A 21,675-nucleotide genomic window follows, 5' to 3' on the forward strand; every position below is an offset into this window, starting at 1 on the left:
AAACACTGCACAGTTTAGCACCAGTGAGGGTGGAGATTTACTTTAGTTTTTTAGTTTGTACCTCTCATATAATTCCAAGGCTTTTTGTGTTTGTTATTTATCACGGACTGTATCTTTAAATCCAACTTCAAGTCCAACACTTTCAAACAAATTCTGTCAATAACATTCAGCGCCACAGTCTTTATATGGACTACCTGTCGGGTCGGGACGCCCCCACATTAAATCAACGACGGTCCCCGGAATGTTCAACTGACGTCACGGTTTGCTGGCAGTCACGTGCCCCGGTGGCAGGTCTTGATAAGCGCTTGCGAGAGTCTCGAGCTGAGCGCGTCTCTGAAAGCGTATAGAGAAGATGAGGCACAGCCCTCCCGGAGGGAATGTTTATACGCGATAGAGGAACTATTTATTTGTCTGATAAAAATGGATGGAAATACATAAGGCCCTTCTTCAGTCCTGTGATTAATAATCAGAATAACGGTGCGTGTTTCAGTGAGTGTGTCCTAATCGTCGTCCTACTGAAACAGTGAGTGTGCTATGCTCATATCTATTTATTGGTTACGGGCATTAATTTGCCTTCTGTTAGAAATAGAAAACGTTAAAATATGTGATAAACCATACATTTGAAGCATTTTAAATTAACATATTTTATAAGTAGGCTATATAAGGCCGACCGGCGATATAGTGTGACTGCTGTCATCACGCGTCGGTAATTGTGCGCTTGTTTTGATTCTGATCATGTATTTACACACCATGTGATGATAGTCATCACTTACACCATTAAGCTTGTTAGAAACATGTTTCTATTTATATAATTCAGGATTTTAAGCTTCGGATGTTAAATACCATGGTCCTTATGATTTATGAGTTATTGTAAGACTGACCCAGCCCAACTGTCTGTATGCAGTATCATCTTCCTGTTTATGTCACCATATTTTTTAACGTTTGTTTATTAGTATAGCTTGCATGCTTGCATTAGTATAGCTTGCAACATGCAATGTTCTATCTTTACTGCCAACTAAAATGGATCTATAATGGAACTGTCAGTACTGGTGTGATGTGGTCTGCAGGGCCATAACAATCATATGTATTAAAGGGAATGTGTGCTATCAATATATGGATTAGTGGTTGACTTATGTTTATTATTATTATTATTATTATTATTATCATCATTATTATTTTAATGATTGATTGTATATTAGTACATTTAGTACCTCCCAATCCTGAATATGTGGGTTAAATCCTTGGGTAGCTATTCAACAGGGTGTCATGCTCAAATACAGATCATCAGAGTTACAAAGTCAGAGATTAATTCATGTTGTCTGATGTGATAATGTGACGCTGTAGTTGTTTGGGGGAAAAAACAACTGGTTGAACAAAGCATGGAAAATGAAAAAGGTATTTCAGAGAGGTTAAGGAAGATTTTTCAAAGCATCCATCATGTATTGTGGTAATTTGTCTTTGATCCTGGATTTAGAGTTGGTTGTGATATGTAAATGAATTCAGAAAAAAATGCGGGGGATTCATGAGCATGTCTTAAAATTGAAATGTGATATTAGCCAGTGTATCCTTTATAAATTAATTAAAGCATGAATATGATTTTTAAGTATGATGCATCTCACCAGTTTTTCTGGTTTATTGCATTTCAGCATCGCTCAACTGTAATTAAATATTTTGCAATATAGGTTTAACAGTCTGTGCTTAACCAGTTTCAGCAATGCATGCTATAGTTCAGTTGGGTGTTCCTTTAAAATGCATCATGATATTACAGTAAATGTTACATTAAAAGGAAATGTCTGTTGAAACATTTTTGCTAATAAGTCTCTTGGTTTTTTTCATCTTCTCATCCACTTTGGAAAGCCTGCATGGGCAGAAATTGTTTTGAAACTCCAGATGTTTGCCAGAATTTGTCTCTTGACAAATACATTACTTTATAAGTGTCTTTAAACGTTATAGTAGATGGAGTTTGAGTTGGAACTTTAAAGAGAAAATAATTCCTGCCTGTCCGATACCTCAGTAAAGTCTCCTGACAAAGCATTTCCACATTTTCCTGCCTCCTCCTATCCAAAGTATGCAGATGTCTGCTTGTTTCCCGGCATGGTGCAAAGGAATCAAATGTCCGCCCCGTGTCTTAAGCAGGACCAGATGCTCGGCCAAATGTGCAGCATTAGTTCCCCCTTCTTGTGTTTTCCTCCAGGCCTCCCTGCTGTCCCAGAGCTGTGCAGTATCAGGAGCCTGTTGGTCCATGGAGCCCTTACTCAGGGTCACAGCCCATCTCCAGCACAGCTGGATAAGATCATGCTCATTTTTATGAGCAGGCTGTTAAATTGGCTTATCCTGTGGCTCCTACACGCCACAGGTTGGTGAAAGAAGGGCAAGGCTTATCATGTCAACAGCCGTAAGCATGCTGCCTACAGCAGTACTAAGATAAAATTCTACTGTAAAAACAAAATCTTTTAGTTTTTGCAGGTGTTTTCCCTGAATTTTTAATTTTGCACTTCATTGCATTGTGTAACGTAAATGTCCATAAAAATTACTGGATAATGTCCTGGAAGAAAATTATCAGTACATTTTCTGTTGTTTTCTGTGTTTCCGTTGTCATTTCGTTTTTTAAAACAGTGTATTCTTAAAATATTACCATTTTTATATTATTAATTTTATTATTTATTTATTCACAACGCATGCTCTTTTGGAGTTTATGAAGTCCTTTATGTAGCTTTAATGATAAATATTTGGATAAAACAAAAAACCAAACAATATTTTTAAAATAAATGGACGCAATTGTTGTTTATCATTTGATAAATAATTCATTTATAATTTTTAAATCATTTAAGTGTCTTTGTTTTTGCAGTTTTTTCTGGAATTTATGTAATAAGTTACTCTTTTTTTTTTTTTTTTTTAGTGGCCCAGTATTTTAAGTGCTAATCCTAGATCACCTCATGGATGCACTCACAGCCTCCTGCAACTCTCAGATGTATGTCCATTATGTGAGGTTGTTTTCCTATTCTGTGGCGTCATTCTGTTGCATTGTGCTTTCTGCACTGTGTGTACTGGAACTGCCCAGTCATTTAAACTAGAAAAGGGAACCATCGATTTCTTACTCCAGTTCTTTGGAATGACAAGTATGAAGTCGGTCAGAGATCAGGGAAGTAAAGGAGTTCCTTATTTCTCTCTCAGAAGTCTGATGGGATGGCTCAGACATTAAGTGTAATTTTCTTTCATGTGTTCTCCATGCCAGGATTTCCGCTGCGTAGGACCCATGTTGATTTGTCAGATGAAAGAGCCATTTCCAACGCACTTCCGGGCGTTTTTGAGTATCTCTTTGACATTACTATGGTGTTTCTCAATAAGAGAGTGACTTCCTAGTTGCCTGAAAAGTGTTGTGTCAGTGCAAGAGTCTCTATAATTGCATCACATAACAATGAAATCTGCCTTAGGGCTTTCCAGTGTGCAGTGTGTCTTATTATAATATAATAACGATATAATTCTCTGCAAGTTTATCCATATTTGCCTAGAATTTCACTAATCTGTGGGGTTATGCTGTTTCTTTTCCTTCCCAGCAGTTGTTATTGAACTGTTGATGTGTGATTGTGAGGTCTTCATTACTGCATCATTATCTCTACCAAAAGAGTCAGCTTTCTGCTCATCTGTGACTCATTTTTGTTAGTTTTATGTAAGTATTTTCTCTCCTCCTTACATTTTTAAAGCAAATTATAAATATTCGCTGGCTCCTTCTTCATGGTTGCCATGGTGAGGATTATAATTTCTCTCTGCTGATGATAGAGAGGGCACAGCCAGCCTCTGCGGATGGTGTGGTTGCTGGACCGAGAGATTACGTCTATATATAATCCTAAATCTCGCACGTAACATGTGACACATCTGCTACATTTTCTCCTCACTGTGTCTGGTGGACTTTCTGTTGTATCTGTCTATAACAATGTGGGTGTGATTGGATCTTGAGATGTTTGGTTGTTTTTGCAAGCAGATTGATGTATTTATGTTTGCTTTGTGTGATGTTGTTGAGCACAATATGTGAAATCGTCTATAGTAGAGACATCTGGAACAAAGTGGGCATCAGTGTCTTTGTCAGTTTTGGACAAGGGACAGAGAGAGTGTTCTAGAGACCCCTTCTTCAAAGCCCAAAGATTTATAAGGATGAGAAGGATTAGAGTTTTAAGGTCTGTATTTATTCTCGGCATCTAACCGGGATCATGAAATCTGCCAATGACTTGTCACCATTTCCAAAAGATTTGGCAGAAACAGCAACTTCCCGTTTTACACCATTCAGCGTCACCGGTTCCTCATAAGACGAACTTCTTTACTTCAACACTTCGTCACAGCGAAAGAACTAGTCAATAGGTCAGTTTCAATTCCTAAGCTCTTAAACTGTGTTCCGTGACTCCATTGGCCATTACTGTAAACCACAGAGAAGCCATTAGCTATAAAGCTGAAAGCCATTAAAGACCTTTAAGATGGTTTCTGCTATAATGATGAAGGTACTAGGTGTGTAACAGTTTAAATTTCTAACGATATTTAGCTCATGATTTTTGGTAAAGTTCAATATTTGTTCAGGGAAAAAATAGGCTGCTATTTACATACATAAGAATACTCTTTATTAGGTAAAAATCACTTTAAAAAGTTTAAACTTGAAAACTTAAAAAAAAACCTTACTAATCCCAATATATATATATACTGTGTATATATATATATATATATATACTGTATATATATAAATATATATGTAGTTTTTAAAAAATATGATTTTATTTTGCAAGGATGCAAGGAAGAATAAATGTTTTTTTGAAATGTCTAGTCATCAAGGAATCCTGAAAAATATTTATTATGGTTGGTTTTCACAGAAATATTAAGCAGCTCAACTGTTTTCAATATGATAATAATTAAACATGTTTCTTGAGTACCAAATCAGCATATTAGAATGATTTCTGAAGGATCATGTGACATTTAAGACTGGAGTAATGGCTGATGAAAATTCAGATTTTAAACACAGATTATGCAAATATTATACAGAAATATTATACAGAGAAACATTAAACCCCTAGATGCTTATTAGCCTTTTTATCAGTGATTGGTGGAACTGTGTGACCCCTACAGAAAGATAACGCTGGACCCACAGTCTACCAGTGGGTGCCATGCTATTTTTGGTACCATGAAGCCATGCGAGCATCAGTCACTCATAATGGTTTAGAGTGAGTACCTGTGCCAACTTGTGTTGTAAAAGCCCCAGGCCTCCTCTGAAAGAGAAGGGAATCTCTAATTAAAATATCAGTGGTTGTGGTGTTAGTGAGGCTTATGGTGACAAACCTTACATTAATGCAGGCAGAAGGAATTCCCTTTGTTGTCTGACCTTTTTTTAAGTAAATTTTTTTTCTTCCTTCCTGTGCACTTCTTCTGCTGGTACAAACTCTATGACTCATGATTCAAAAGCATAATAGGACATATTCCTTTATCCCCAGCAGGAACAGGTAATTGCTTTCGTCTGTCCAGTTTATACTTACAAAGATTGTTACATGAGGTTGTGCTCTGCATCTGTGGATGTGTAATGGTCATATCCTTTTCTGAGCTGAAGGATCATGTGACATTTAAGACTGGAGTAATGGCTGATGAAAATTCAGATTTTAAACACAGATTATGCAAATATTATACAGAAATATTATACAGAGAAACATTAAACCCCTAGATGCTTATTAGCCTTTTTATCAGTGATTGGTGGAACTGTGTGACCCCTACAGAAAGATAACGCTGGACCCACAGTCTACCAGTGGGTGCCATGCTATTTTTGGTACCATGAAGCCATGCGAGCATCAGTCACTCATAATGGTTTAGAGTGAGTACCTGTGCCAACTTGTGTTGTAAAAGCCCCAGGCCTCCTCTGAAAGAGAAGGGAATCTCTAATTAAAATATCAGTGGTTGTGGTGTTAGTGAGGCTTATGGTGACAAACCTTACATTAATGCAGGCAGAAGGAATTCCCTTTGTTGTCTGACCTTTTTTTAAGTAAATTTTTTTTCTTCCTTCCTGTGCACTTCTTCTGCTGGTACAAACTCTATGACTCATGATTCAAAAGCATAATAGGACATATTCCTTTATCCCCAGCAGGAACAGGTAATTGCTTTCGTCTGTCCAGTTTATACTTACAAAGATTGTTACATGAGGTTGTGCTCTGCATCTGTGGATGTGTAATGGTCATATCCTTTTCTGAGCACATAAGGGAGAAAATGTATCCAGAGTAAAAATGGTATTAGTGTTGTATAACTCACACTGCATGTGCTGATTGTTTTTTTCTTTTTAATCCCTCTTGGTTTAAAGAAAGATGTTTTCATTTGTGAGCACCTGGCATTATTAAGCAACAATGTTTACTAGGCTGCAGTTTCACATTTCTTCAAGTGCTCACTCTATTCGCATCGCTCTCTTTTTCCCAGCATATACAGTCCCATTCTATGGGAATGATCGAAGATGGAAGACAAAAGCCTTCGTGTAGCAGACTACTTTGTGGTGGCAGGACTCACCAACTCATCTAAGCCCCTCGAGGAAGATGTCCACCCTGAGGATGGTGGTCATCGGAGCTCAGCCCAGCTCAAGGCGCCCATCACTGATGTGGCGGTGGTGATTCGCTCCCTAGGGGAGGAAGTACCTCGAGGGTATACCTGCGTTGAATGCACCCCCTCTGGACTTCCTGCCGAACTAAATGGAGGAAGCCTCATGGGGCCGCAGATCTTCCTCTGCTATAGGAGAGGCAGAGACAAACCGCCGCTCACAGACCTGGGGTAAGACAATTTTAAGTCATCTCCTGAAGCAAAGGCTGTTCTAAACAGTTGCTAAAAGTTTTGTCCCTGAGTTGACAAACTCAGGGACAAAAAGATTGCAGATGAAGACATAAATATACCCAATTCTTTTCAATATTAGAAAGTATCAAGAAAAAAAGCTAAATCTAAAACCTGTAGAAAAAAAAGCTAAATCTAAACTCTTAAAACAGAATATTTCATTCTATATAATTTGCTTATTAAGCCTCTGAGAATCACTCTCACACCACGCTGGCTGTCACAGACATCTGTGTCATTGTTCCCGGCAAGGGAGAGACACCACCACATGCTTTCTGCAAGGTGGACAAGAATCTCAACAGCAGTATGGTGAGCACAACTCTCACAACACAGCACTATTCTGTTGAAAAGACCAGTTTAGATGGTGGAAAACTGGTTGACCCTGATGGTTTTTCTAATGATGCTGGTTGTCCATGGAAGTCTTGCTAATCAAGAAACCTTGTTGAAACTCAGCAGCATTCAATTGCATTAAAATCTAGAGATTTAGATTTAAATATGGATACCATATTGAATATCAGTCAATATTAGAGTTTTTTGTGATATCAGCCAATATTGGTGAGATTTTCAATAATTATCAGCTTATCGGTATTTTCAAAATTGTAATATTGGTACATCCCTGTTCAAAAGCGTTTTAGGGGGGTAGTTTTCCATAAATTATGGAATTATGAGACATAACTTCAGAATCATCATTTTACATATCTGTATAAAAGTTGAAATCAACTTAATTTCTGTTTTTCCTGCATTTACAGTGGGGGTCCTCTGTGTACTTGTGCTACAAAAAATCTTTGGCCAAAACCAACACACTTGCATTCAAAGCAGGTATTGTATCTCAGCCTTGAATTTTTTTGCACAGTTTGTGTTTTGTTGTGCATTTTGCAATGAACAGCAGGAGGGTAAGGATGCGTTAGCAAGAGGCACATCAGAGCAGTAGGATACGACTGCAGATGAATGAAACCTGATACTCCAATATAGCAAGAACAACATGATGTCATTGTTAAGCTTAGTGCTCACAGCACCAAAAAGATCTAGGCTTAACCGCTGCCTGCGATTAGCTTGTCATATGGAAGACTGGGTCAAGGAATTAATTACAGGGCAAGCGATGCAGTGATCAGTAATAATTGTTGTCTTTGATGGAGCTCTACAGCCTAATTGAGGGGTTGTATGGGGTGTGTGCAGGTCTTTTGTCCAGATACCCAGAAGAGGATTATGAATCCTTTCCTTTGCCTGAATCCGTGCCCCTGTTTTGCCTGCCAATGGGAGCGTCTATTGAGTGCTGGCCTTCTCATACCAAATATTCTCTACCTGTCTTTTCAACATTCGTTCTCACAGGCGCCTCTGGAGAGAAGGTACAGACAGGAAAATTCACGCATGAGCATGCACAAATACACACACTAACATTTTGATTTTCTGCAGGTTTTCTTTTCGTGTCAGCACCATCATTCTTTGAGAAAATCAGACACACAAGAATTGTCTTGTCTAGTTTAGCAATGTGCAAAGAATTTAAAGCAGCTAGAAACTGCCGCAGGCGGAATTTCAAAACTGCCCGTAAATAATGGGCCTCAGAGAAGAATTTAAAATAAGATGAACATGCGTAATTGGCCTGTTTAATAATGCATTGCTAAAGTGCTGTTTGGGTCAGCTCAATTATGTCAAACACATCAGTACACTCAGCTCACTCTCCTCACAGCCGAACAGGTCTCAAGGCTATTTGTGCTGCAGTGTTGTATAATTTATTCATTTAGGTGAGCGGCTTCAAAGAAACATGGCTAAGCTGAGATATTTCTGATCTAAAAGACTGCAAAAATAAATCTTCCGTATCACTTTCTCATTGGGTAGATTTGAGAAAAGCAGTTTTGAAATAGATATTGATGGTGATTGCTTTCAAGTAGGCTAAAATAGTTGCCATTCTGCACTTTAGAAATTTAATAACATCATGCGGGTATCAAGAAAGCTTTTTTTGTTCTCTGAAATGTAAACCAACCCAAATCCTAGAAAGTGTTCATGAGTCTGTCTCGTGCTCTCAGGTTTATGGTGCCGCCATCCAATTCTATGAGCCCTACCCGGAAGAACATTTGACTGACAAGCAGCGATCTCAGCTGGGCCTGCAGGCTAATGGGCTCAGGCCTGATGGATCGATGACTGTCCACACCAACAAAAGCATCTGCCTTCTCTCTCACTGGCCCTTTTTTGATGCTTTCCGTAACTTCCTGACCTTCCTCTACAGATACTCCATCTCAGGTCCACACACTCTGCCCATCGAGAAGTGAGTTCTGAGGACAATTTTGAAGGTTGCTAGGCTAGAGCATTTTGCGGCCACTAGAAAGTAATGTTTTTTTTATTTGTCCTTAGGCATATTTCCCATTTCATGCACAAGGTTCCTTTCCCTTCCTCACAAAGGCCACGTATCCTGGTGCAGGTGAGTTTTGTGCACATGGTGTCTTTGTTTGAACACTGTCCTTCTTGAATGTGTCAAAACAAATGACATAGTGTGGTCAAATAGCTGCCAACCCTGGCCCTCATCTCACTGTGACCGCGTGTTTGTGTGCTTGTTTTTCACAGCTGTCTCCACATGATAGCCTGATGCTGAGCCAGCCTGTTTCCTCTCCACTCCCTCTGAGGTAAGTCAGACACAAGATACACTGACTATGTCAGATGAATGCTGATCAAAGCATGAAGTGTGCAAGTGATACTTCAGCAGGACCTGGTTAAGTGTGATATCTTTATAGCATGTTTAAAGTGGGTTAAGTCTCCTCATGCAGTATTTGGCAATTGCCTGAATATAGGTCATTTGCTCATCTCATTGCAGATGATCATTCATGTCTAAATTTGTTTTGTTTTAGATTTGTGTGTGTGTGTGGGGGGGGGGGGGGGTTTGTTTTCCTTTGTGTTTTTTGTTTGGTTTTGTTGTGTTTTCTTTGGATTGTCTTTTTTTTGTTTTGCTTTGCTTTGTTGTGTTGTTGTTGTTGGTTTTTTTTGGTGTGGTTTGGTTTTTGGTGAGTATGTGTTGTTTACACGCCTGTTTTCTCTGCCCACAGTGGCGGAAGGATCTCTACACTGCTGTTGAACCTCGGCCCAAAAAATGCAGTGACTCTGCTGGTGTTAGCTGTGACTGAACACAAGATCCTAGTGCACTCCTTACGTCCAGCCGTTCTTACCAGCGTTACCGAGGCCCTGGTGTCGGTGAGTGGAAGACTGTTAATTTTCACTCATGTCTTTCCCATTCCTATTTTACAGTATCAGTTCATTTTGCTTATTCTCCCACTTTTGGTTTTGTCTTGTCTCAACTTGTTTTACATGTCCCACAGATGATTTTTCCCTTCCACTGGCCATGCCCGTACATTCCTCTCTGCCCGCTGGCCCTGGCAGATGTACTCAGTGCTCCATGCCCTTTCATTGTAGGGGTGGACTCACGGTACTTTGACCTCTATGAGCCACCGACGGACATAAGCTGTGTGGACCTGGACACCAACACTATAACTCAGTGAGTGACCTTTTTACCTCTACATAGTTCTAAGTTCCCATGAGAGCCTCTTCTGACCTTTTTGACCTACGGTGTTGAGATAAAGTCATCTTTTACCGCATAAATTCACAAAATAAACACTAATTTCCCAGTGTAGGTTTTGATTGGTGCCTTTGTGATCTGCATAGCGTTTTTGTTCTTAAGAAATTCTAAGCAATAGCAAACAATTTTCAAGTGAAATTCCGAGTAATTATGATCTTTATCTTCATGCAGATGGTTAAAAGATCAGGATGGAGATATATGAGCAGTGAGGAATGTTGTAGTAAAGACAGGACCCTCAGTACCACCATGTGTTGAACACATGCTCCTGTGTTGTTTATCTGCCAGTATGCACCTTAAAGATTACAGACATTGTAAAAGCTACATTGAAACTATAAAGCAGCCCTCAGTTCTGTTGTTCACAGGCATGGACTCCCTTTGCTGTTTACTCTCTCAAATGATAAACATGTGTGGCCTATTTCAGCAAAGAAGAGCGCAGATCCCTGACCTGGAAGATCCTGCCAAGAAAAGCCTGTAAACGTCTGATCAACACCCTCAGCAATCTCCACCAGCAACTGGATGAGGGTTAGTGAGGGCGGGTCACTGTGGGGTCAACAAAGAAAGGATTTTACTTATTTTCTGTTCTTTTCAAGGTAATATTAGTTCACTTCACTGCACAGGAAATGCCACTCTAAGTGGCCTTCTACTGTCCTTTTTGGGCTATGACAGTATCATTTTTATTATCTAACAATGTTTTATGAATGCTTGAACGAGTAAGAGCAAAACCAGTCATCCTTGAGATGTGATGAGATTTAGAGATGGGGGCAATTGGCTGGATAGAGACAGAGTAAGGCACAAAGTCTTTTTTTTTTGAGTGCTGTGATACTGTCTGATACATGAGAGCTTATTGATGCTTCAGTCTTTGAACCAGACTTTGAACCCAATTATTCAATGTGTTTTTGGTTCACGAAAATGTCCTGTACGGATTGTACCAACTCGTAGAATTGGGCCTAACAGTGAGATTATTTATAGGTAAACTGTAATAAAAATGATGTATTTTTCTGTGCTAAGTGACTGTGTTCCCATATATTTTATGGAGAACATTATGTGTTCGTTGATGTGTATGTTTAATAACAGACAGAGCCTATGATCTTTTTGCTGACCTTTCTGAAGTGACGTGAAAGGAGCTTATGTTATGTGCCCATATCTCAAATTGAGCCTACTATATCTTCCTTAGTGAGATATGCTACGTATATAACCTAGACATTATCAGTACATTTCTCCTTGTGTATGAAAGTTGCCTTGTATACTCTACCGTTCAAAAGATTGGTGTAAGATTTTGATGTATTTGCTCACTACGGCTGAATTTATTTGATCAAAAGTACAGTAAAACAACAATGTTAAATATTGCAACAATTCAAATTGATTCTGTTTTAATATATTTTAAAATGTAATTAAATAAAAATCTAACTGACTCAAAACTTTTGAATGGTAGTTAAAAAATAGTAATTTAAACATCAATTTTCCACAGGTTATCAGATGAGCCGTGAGGAAGGACAGATGGAGGCCTTTATGAGCGAGCGGGAACCTGGCAGTGGTGGGAAGAGTCTGGAAACCTTGGAGCTGGAGATCCAGGAGGCTTTTCTGCGCTTCATGGCGGCCATCTTGAAGGGCTACCGTTCATACCTGTTGCCCATCACACAGGCACCATCTGAGAAAGCAACTGACGCCAGTTCACTCTTCGATCTGCAAGGTGAGCAGCCAAGATGGACGTAATGTTTGAATAAGCTTTCTCCTATTGTTGTTTGCGAACATCAGGAACAGCTGTGATAGAGTTGCTTCATCAGCATCAAAACGGAAAAAACATCTTGTTTTGGCCCAACCACATGCCGAGAGTCCACTGTGGTGCATTAGTGGAATGCCGAAGCTCAGCAGCTGCTCAGAATGCTCAAACCTGGCCATGTGCCTGTGGAGTCTGGCTTAAATCATGCTTGAAATTATTGTGGCGATTTTGATAAAACCCCATTGGAAATTAGACATGCCTGACAGGTCCAACAAACTGCAATGATTAATAGAATGTCTGTGAACACATCTGCAGCCTCTTATGTAATCACTAAGTAAAAGTCTGTTGCATCTTTCACACAGTGTACACTCAACAGCTTTCTCAATGACTAAAACGTAATTCATGATGCACCCTCCTAAATTTGACTGATTAAATGTTTAATCACAACCGACAACTGTGGCGGTGAATTATAGTAATCAAATAATGAATGTGATCACCTTTTCTTATTGTAATGGCACCTCTCTGACTCTCTGCTTGATGTCCTTGACTTTGAATATGGCTTTTTTTGCAGGCTTTTTGAAGAGTCGTGATCGATCCCATCAAAAGTTTTACTCCCTCATGACCAAGACACAGATGTTCATTCGTTTCATCGAAGAGTGCTCTTTTGTCAGCGATAAGGATGCAAGCCTTGCTTTCTTTGATGACTGCGTTGACAAGGTATGAAACCCTGGTCTATATACATATTTAGTTCCCGCTAAGAAATACTTCTCATGCCTTTATCTAGAATACAGCCGCCTCTACTTAGATTCAACATAAACTGCTTCTACAATGCTCACAAAGAGTTACCATTTTACAACTGCACTCCAGGCTCTTAGCAAAGAGCATGTGAAAAATTCATAGAGTTCAAGGGCTAACGTATGTCAGGTTATTAATTTTCTGAGCATTGTTCTCTCGTTTGTTCTTTTCTACTTTCTGGCTTTTCATCTAAGCAGGCTGTCCTATTATTTTTGCTTTCCTCACTGCTTTCTTTTTTCTCTTCTCTTTAAACTGTTGTCTTTGCTTGCTTGGAAAGTTGTTCGGTATGGAGAAAGGAGGGAAGGTAAGTTGCTTAATTCAGTGTCTTTTAAATTCCGATGTATTGCAGAAGTGAAAACAGTCACTAATCCTTTACCTTGGTTACAAAAATGGCCTTTAATGGTCCTGAGAAATATTTTTTCACTTCATTTTAATTTATTTTACTTTACTTTGTAAACTAAAAACATAATTTTGACTGTTCGAGAAAAAAAAAAGCTCACCCTAGATTTTTGACCTCAGTTTACAGACATGACCTGTTTTGTTTTGTGGTTTCACCATGGGTGTGGTGATTCATAGCTGGTATTATGAATCCTGGCTTGCTGCCTTCATTAAAAAAAAAAACATTTCTGTTTAGATCAGAGTCTCTGCAGAACCACTAAGATCCTGCATGCATAATAAATTTTTCTGTGCCTTACGCCGCTTTGCATTTTCTTATATTCGCAACTGTTGTGCCCTTTCTCGGTATGATCCAGACTGCACATGGATCTGAAGCTGTATCTTCAGTGAACTGCTGCAAGTTGTCTCCTTTTAAAATGCAGACAAATATATTCCCAGATGGTTATTTTGTGCCTTTGTAGTACATTTATATCTGTCTCAACAGGAGCACACAATTTATTCTTGTTTAGAGGAACAGGAGTCATCTCTCACCTGTCCTCCCCACAAGGTTTTAGTGTGCTAGTAAAGACGAATGTGCAGCTCTTTGTCTTACACTATCAATTATGCTGCCATCAGTGAAAGTCACACTTATCCTGCTCTGGCCTGTCCTTCCCTTATGCGAGGACCTTGGAGGGCAGTTCTTTAGCACTGTGGTGGTAATGAAAATGACAGTTTGAGTTGATTTAAACTGACATGGGTTTGTGGGTTGTGTTCGCAGAGGACATTTATAAAGGAATCAGGGAGGTAAAGGACAAACCATGTACCGCTGTGTCCTGAAAGCATTTGGTTATAGTGTGACACCTCAATGATCCAATGAACCAATTTTAAAGTTCATCATAATTTAGTAATATATAACCATCTTGTACCCACTTTGTGAGTTTCTGAGTGAAACTTTTGATTCTGGTGCTGCCTCTGTGATACATGTATATTCACTAATTTTAAAATTGATATCATGAAAATGACAGGCTGTTAATAGGCTGCTAATATTGCAATCAGGCTGCTAATATTGCATTTACTTTGACCTCCTGAGGTAGACAATTTTTCAGCATTTTCTAAAGGTTAGGCACCTGCTTTCACTGACTATTTGTTGAAAATGGACTTTAGTCCATTTACAGAATTGTACCGTATTCATGGAAAGTGCCTTTCGGCATCCTGGTGCATTACAGAGAGCTCTAATTGACACCACAGTCATCAATGCTGTTTTTCTCTGGTAAAAAAGAGCCACTGATTGATCTAAAACGTTCTCAGGGAAACTCATTTTGCAAGTCCAGGGAGAGCTCGATTCTGCCCCATTGCTCTTATTGTCTGTCTAATAATTGTGTAACAATATGATCCGAAACCCTTTTGCTGAAAATGCTTTACAGAGACTTAAACTGATTTTCCCTCTGTCGATAGATATAAAGTCATGCTTTATTTGATAGCTTTCCTTATTTCCAATGTAGTACAGTGCATGGGCTTTATATGATGCATTTATGGTCCATTTACAGGGCTTGCAGACAGACTTTGTCTGAAGGCTAAATGCACAGTGGCTCCTCAAAGCCTTGCCTAGCCTATAAATTGCACTGGAATGGTTTCGCGGCTGCTAATATTGCAATCAGGCTGCTAATATTGCATTTACTTTGACCTCCTGAGGTAGACAATTTTTCAGCATTTTCTAAAGGTTAGGCACCTGCTTTCACTGACTATTTGTTGAAAATGGTCCATTTACAGTTTTGTACCGTATTCATGGAAAGTGCCTTTCGGCATCCTGGTGCATTACAGAGAGCTCTAATTGACACCACAGTCATCAATGCTGTTTTTCTCTGGTAAAAAAGAGCCACTGATTGATCTAAAACCTTCTCAGGGAAACTCATTTTGCAAGTCCAGGGAGAGCTCGATTCTGCCCCATTGCTCTTATTGTCTGTCTAATAATTGTGTAACAATATGATCCGAAACCCTTTTGCTGAAAATGCTTTACAGAGACTTAAACTGATTTTCCCTCTGTCGATAGATATAAAGTCATGCTTTATTTGATAGCTTTCCTTATTTCCAATGTAGTACAGTGCATGGGCTTTATATGATGCATTTATGGTCCATTTACAGGGCTTGCAGACAGACTTTGTCTGAAGGCTAAATGCACAGTGGCTCCTCAAAGCCTTGCCTAACCTATAAATTGCACTGGAATGGTTTCGCACCCCTCAAGCAATACAACATTAAGCGTTAAGTCCAGGTCAGTGCACTTGTAGTGCGTCTGTGGCAGATGGGGAGGACTGGATGAAGACTAGGAGGATCAAAGCTTCTTGGTACAGATGTGAGATCAGTCGGACACAACAATGTGGGAGATTATCAGGATCATTTGCACTAAAACCAGTGCTCCATCTGATTTGAGGTCAGATCATCTGCACCTGGAGTCTCCTGGCTAACTGCAGCATGTCCAGACAGTGGAAAATCCCTTGGCATGGTTGTATGGCAGTATGTGTGTCTGGTTCAAGATTCAGTTCCCAATTCTGACCAAAATATAGCTTGGATTGACATGTGATGAGTCCGTTTGACAATATAGTATTGAGTAAGTTAGCAAGTTATAAAAGACAAAAAAAAGACTTTTTTAAGCCTTCCAGTTGCCATAAATATTCTCTTCAGTTCCTCTTTCTGCTTTTTACTTTCCTCTTTTTATTCAGAGACCTCAATGACCAGTGTTGGCAAACATATATCCTCTTAACTACAACCTGATCTTTTCTCAGTCATGGGTCATTGCTTCTTCTATGTGTTTTTGTGGAAACGGAAGACAGTCTGTATCTGATAAAGTGTGTTTTTACTCTAGGTGGACAGCGAAAAGCCAGAAGACACAAGGCTTATTGAACTTGACAAATCCCACCGCAGCGAGCACACGGTCTACATCACACCTCCGGAGCTGCCAGCACTTCCAGAAGGAGAAGAGGCTCCTACGGTTTATAGGTACAACAGACGCTTCTCCCGTGCACAATACTACACTGTGCACATAAACAGTACACCACACCACAGATGGCATTGAAGCAATAGCATAATCCCCTTTCAAACCTCTCCCAGGGTGCAGTGTGTAGAATAAACCCTCTAAGGGTCCTGTGTCTGCAGAAACTCTCACGAAAGCAATAATGCCCACTCCTCAGAGAACATGTGATTGTATTAATTGGATCTGTTATTTCGAGATCTGGCATTATTTTGTTACAATTGGAAATGAGGTGTCTTGACATTGAAGATCGTCCTATATCCCATACAGTATATCGAGTATATATGATTTTTTAAAGTATTTTTAGGTTTTAAGCTTGTTTTAAGTTTGTCCTTATGTGACATGCTGTTCATAGTTTAAAAATTGTCAAATACTTTTAAAAATAATTTATAATTTAATTTTAAATAACATTTCCTATTATTTTTGTTATACATTTTAGTGAATTTATTTTATAATATGTAAATATATTTTACTGAATTGTAGTATTTCTACTCTAAATTATTATATTTTATAAAAGTATAGTTTTCATGGCATGGCATTAAAAAACAACCAAAAACAAACAACTTAGATATTTATATCCTAGATTTTATTTTTTTTTAAATTCTTTTAAAATCTGCAATCCTATATTTATTTTTATCTTCTCTAAACTACAGAAAATACATTGTATTGCCTGCAGTTAGTGCTGCATGCTGCAGCATTGTGCTTTTGATAAATAAACTTTGACGTGACTTGACAATAACAATCAAGTACAAGATTAACATGTAAGGAAGAACAGTGTTTATGCTGTTGATGTCTTGCAGCTACAGTGGGTTCCCGGTACTGAACGCCCAACTCTGTGAGCTTCAGGATGGTCCCAGAGTCCCCAAAGCAACATCAGCCATGAGACACATCAGTCCCATCAGCCCAGCTGCCATTTTCAGGCGCTCCCAACAGGTTGGTATTTCAAACTGTAATCTCATCCAAATCACACCCCATGATGCCGCTTGTCAAATCTCTCCCCCTCCTCTCTAATGCCCCATCCTCTCTCTGATTCTCCCTCTGTAGGAGATCAAATCAGCCCAGAGAATGGCTAAGACATACTCCTCCATCCCACAGATGTGGTCCAAGTGTCTGCTCAGGCATTGTCACGGCCTGTGGTTCATCTGCCTGCCCTCGTATGTCAGCGCCTGCCACTCTAAAGTGCGGGCACTGCATACTGCTTACGACGTGCTGCGAAACATGCAGGACAAAAAGTTGCAGCCTCCTGATGAGGTAGAGTCGCCTAACAGTGTCCATTGATTGGTTTTGCCAGTATAGTTTGTGCTGCACCTAGACAGTGGAAATTTCCACCGGTGTTGTGGTTTTGTAAGTAATGGTTCATTTCTGCTCCAATGGAGGTGTGTTACCGGGTCCTGATGCAGCTGTGTGGGCAGTATGGACAGCCTGTTCTTGCCGTCCGGGTTCTTTTTGAAATGAAGAAAGCCGGAGTGCAGCCAAATGCCATTACCTATGGGTACTACAACAGGGTGAGAACAGTCTACTTTTGTGCTACATGGGGACACATTGCAATCTAAATAATACTAAATAAACATACATAAATTATCTGTACTAAGACATACTTTTGGTTTTGTGGTAGACCACATGATACAAGATTTCGGAATTGTATTGCTATTTCTTGATGAAATACATGCAGTGACCCTTAAAAAGTTTTTCTAAATGTTTGAATTTTATTGCATTAAAAAAATAAATATCAAATAAATGTTTATCCTCGTAAGTGAACCATTTTGATGTCCTCCTGGGTGGTACTTCCTTTAGTTTTTGGTGTTTTGCTCATGGATTTTGAGGATGAAACAAATTTTATCAATTAAAATGTGTTGCATCATCTTATTTGATTAGATTTTACAAAGTGAAAGATTCATTTGCACTGAAATACCATAGCGATTGAGTGGACAAATAACAAAAAACAACATCAACGATAAAATATATAAGATGTTTTCTCCTAGTTTCAGAAGTTCAGCATATTTATTTTGTAATCAAACTTGTGCACAATTATATGGTTAGTTGTTAGTTATGCTTTTAGCATTTTTCCTACTAGCCACAACTAGAACAGACAGAATCAGGACAGATCTGCAACCCATTTATGAGTCCCAACCCAACCACTGCTCTGGCATAATTGGTTTGCAAATGCCACCTGGTTTGACATTTTATCTAATGAAATGGCATCAATACATTTTAAGTGTTTAAGTGTGTATGTACATTTTGGAGCCACTTTAGATTTCATAAAAAGGTGACCAATGACAGATTTGTGTAATTTCTTTTTGTAAAATCACTTCTTCAAAAGAAACAGAGAAAGCAGATTTATCCTATGTAGGTGTGTTATGCTAATGCTCAAGAGCCTCGAGCTGGCAGCGGATTTGGCATGTAACTTGGTTTCTCATGCCTGTTATCTTTAGACAAAAGCTTAGACTAGCAATCATCTCCCTGGTGACCAGTTTTTGTGTGTGCTTTGCAAGATGTCCCAAAACACCAAAACACACTCACAGAGATATAAGTCCAGGCAGCTGAGTGTTGTTCCAATTCTATCGGAGTAATTACAGCTAGTCCTTCAGAGAGAACACAATCTACTTAAGATGAGAGGCGTTGCACTGTAGAATTTAGTTAATCTGTATGCGAGTGTGTGTGCACGCGCATGTATCTCACTGTGGTGTTCTTCTCTCCCCAGGCTGTTCTGGAGAGCACATGGCCTTCCTCCACCAGAGGGGGATACTTCCTGTGGGGAAAGCTGAGAAATGTTTTTTGGGGTGTGGTGCGGTTCAAACAAGTATGGAGGAGGCGGACCACCCACCCAAAGGACACCCATCTTTCTGGTAAAACCCCCCCCAACTCTATTTCCCACATTCCACAGAATTGGACACGCTCTTTAAATTTCCTGTAAAAACAAAGTCAGATCCAATCTAGAAAAAATTACACATGATTATGCTGCCTTCGTCACGGTCGGTCACAGCAGTTTACTACAGAGAGACCCAGATGCAGAATGATCAAGGGAGTGAAGTTTATTGACAAGACAAGGAACGAATGAGATGATGTGAGAGTCCAAACAGTAGGAAAGGGCAGTCTGCAGGAGAACAGGAGGATGGCTGAGGTCAGACCTGTGCACAGTTAGGCTGGAGAACAAGGATGATAGAGCGGCTTCACACATTCAACAGAATTGGACACTTTAAATTTCCTGTAAAAACAAAGTCAGATCCAATCTAGAAAAAATTACACATGATTATGCTACCTTCGTCACAGTCGGTCACAGCAGTTTACTACAGAGAGACCCAGATGCAGAACGATCAAGGGAGTGAAGTTTATTGACAAGACAAGGAACGAATGAGATGTGAGAGTCCAAACAGTAGGAAAGGGCAGTCTGCAGGAGAACAGGAGGATGGCTGAGGTCAGACCTGGACAAAGTTAGGCTGGAGAACAAGGATGATAGAGCGGCCCTAGATAAGGAGAACACTGGATGGAAGGCAGCAGCTTGAGAAACCAGGGCTAGATACTTTGAGCTGTGGTGAAATCAGTCCAGTCAGATAGCCAGGTCTTGAGAACAGCAGCCAGGGGAATCAGGACACAGAACAGGAACAAACACAAGACCACAAGAGAGAACAAGCTGCAAGATAAAACTCTGACCACGCACTATGACTAGAAAGAAAACGAAGAAAAACAAACTCAAACTGCAGAGAGCAAATAAACAAAAGAATGAACCATAAGGCAAAATATAGGAATCGATAACTGGAATAAAAAAAAAAAAAGACTAGATCAAAATAAGGAAAGAACCCAAACAAGAGGTTTGATAAAACTAGAATAAAAATAAAGACAGGAACTAGACTAGAGCAAAATAACAAAAAGCAAAGAACACCTAATAAACCTCTAGAAAACTAAATGCAAAGCTAGACTGACAAGGAGTGTAAAATAACACTACTAATACGACTAGTAGACTGACAAAGAATTCTCTTCCCACAAGGAACTAATGCAACAAACCAGCAGAGACATGAGGGAAGAGGCACACTATAAAGGAGCAGAACACATGAGGAACAGGTGGACACAATCAAGTTAACGAGGACTAGACTAGGACCAAACAAGGGGGCGTGGTAGAGGGAAACAAGGGGGCAGGACGAGAGGAGCACATGGCCAACATAAACAAAGACAAAGCCATGTGCTCAGACACAAGACAAACAAGGAAACGTTAAACAAAGACAGAACAGACATGACCCTAGATTAGAAGGCTGTCAGCAGGACCCTGACAGCCTTCTAATATTGGCAAAATGTAAAAAAGATTGACAGTCCCTTAATGCACTGTAAAAGCAATACAAAATGGTGGACAAAACAGGCAAAATATCTAAATGTCTAAATATTAAAATTAATTAAGATAAATTTTGCCCGAATTACCCATTTTACTCAACTATTACTATTCTAACACAATATATGTAATAAAATATATTATAAAATATGAGTATTTTACCCAGTGTATGTTAGCTTAGCAACATACTAATGGTAAACTCTATTGAAATAAATTGTGAGTGAGTCTTTTGGTGCTTCATATGAGAAGGAATTAAGCTTGGAATTTCTGCCTTTGAAAATCCCTTCCAATTTGGCCACTTTTTTATTATTATTATTAAACTTTTCAAATAAAGTTTAGTAATAATAATAAAAAAGTTGCCAAATTGGAAGGGATTTTCAAAGGCAGAAATTCCCTTCCAATTTGGCCACTTTTTTGAGATTCCATTTTGGTTAGGAAGCTGCCTGTGTAAAAAAACAAACATTATATCCTGGTTAGGTATGTTTTGAAGCATGTTAACTGGTTTGAGCTGGTCCCTAGTTGGTCTTGAGTTGGTTTAAGCTGGTCCTGAGCTGCTTATAAGCTGATCCTGAGCTGGTCCTAAGCAACTAGCTCCTGCTCAGGACCAGCTCTTGACCAACTAAGGACCAGCTTAACCCAGTTCAAACAAGCTGCCATGCCTCAAAACATACCTAACCAGCATATGCTGTGGTTTTTTTTCAAAAGGGAAGGTAGCTCACTAGATTTTGTAACAGAATTCATTATTGGGCAATGGCCATGGAGTTTGGGCCAGTTCATTAATAGCTACATTCATTGCTTCTGCAAAGTAATAATCATTCTGACTGTTAGTTCTATACCAGGACTTTTAATTTCTCTTCAAAACAGTTAGTTATATCATCAGAGTTGTGGTCTTGAGTTGGTTTAAGCTGGTCCTGAGCTGCTTATAAGCTGATCCTGAGCTGGTCCTAAGCAACTAGCTCCTGCTCAGGACCAGCTTAAACCAGCTCTTGACCAACTAAGGACCAGCTTAACCCAGTTCAAACAAGCTACCATGCCTCAAAACA

At 39.3% G+C, this 21,675-nt stretch overlaps 1 protein-coding gene across 1 annotated transcript in view; it reads left to right on the forward strand.

Annotated features, from left to right (window-relative positions):
- The first annotated feature begins 6,469 nt into the window (after window positions 1–6,469).
- Window positions 6,470–21,675, forward strand: part of LOC107742890 (C-myc promoter-binding protein-like) — a 29,162-nt gene continuing 13,956 nt past the window's right edge. The window contains exons 1-19 of the mRNA XM_016555969.1: window positions 6,470–6,654; window positions 6,728–6,780; window positions 7,022–7,143; window positions 7,584–7,653; window positions 8,011–8,180; window positions 8,859–9,097; window positions 9,184–9,250; window positions 9,394–9,452; window positions 9,870–10,014; window positions 10,140–10,315; window positions 10,818–10,918; window positions 11,865–12,086; window positions 12,688–12,833; window positions 13,189–13,215; window positions 16,147–16,280; window positions 17,112–17,244; window positions 17,356–17,562; window positions 17,688–17,816; window positions 19,013–19,157. Of these exons, the coding sequence (XP_016411455.1) occupies window positions 6,470–6,654; window positions 6,728–6,780; window positions 7,022–7,143; window positions 7,584–7,653; window positions 8,011–8,180; window positions 8,859–9,097; window positions 9,184–9,250; window positions 9,394–9,452; window positions 9,870–10,014; window positions 10,140–10,315; window positions 10,818–10,918; window positions 11,865–12,086; window positions 12,688–12,833; window positions 13,189–13,215; window positions 16,147–16,280; window positions 17,112–17,244; window positions 17,356–17,562; window positions 17,688–17,816; window positions 19,013–19,157 (2,530 nt within the window). The remainder of the gene's footprint in view (window positions 6,655–6,727; window positions 6,781–7,021; window positions 7,144–7,583; window positions 7,654–8,010; window positions 8,181–8,858; window positions 9,098–9,183; window positions 9,251–9,393; window positions 9,453–9,869; window positions 10,015–10,139; window positions 10,316–10,817; window positions 10,919–11,864; window positions 12,087–12,687; window positions 12,834–13,188; window positions 13,216–16,146; window positions 16,281–17,111; window positions 17,245–17,355; window positions 17,563–17,687; window positions 17,817–19,012; window positions 19,158–21,675) is intronic.

The sequence above is a fragment of the Sinocyclocheilus rhinocerous genome, unplaced genomic scaffold (assembly GCF_001515625.1).
Source record: "Sinocyclocheilus rhinocerous isolate Xijiao unplaced genomic scaffold, SAMN03320098_v1.1 scaffold1008, whole genome shotgun sequence".
NCBI classification, from domain to species: Eukaryota; Metazoa; Chordata; class Actinopteri; order Cypriniformes; family Cyprinidae; genus Sinocyclocheilus; species Sinocyclocheilus rhinocerous.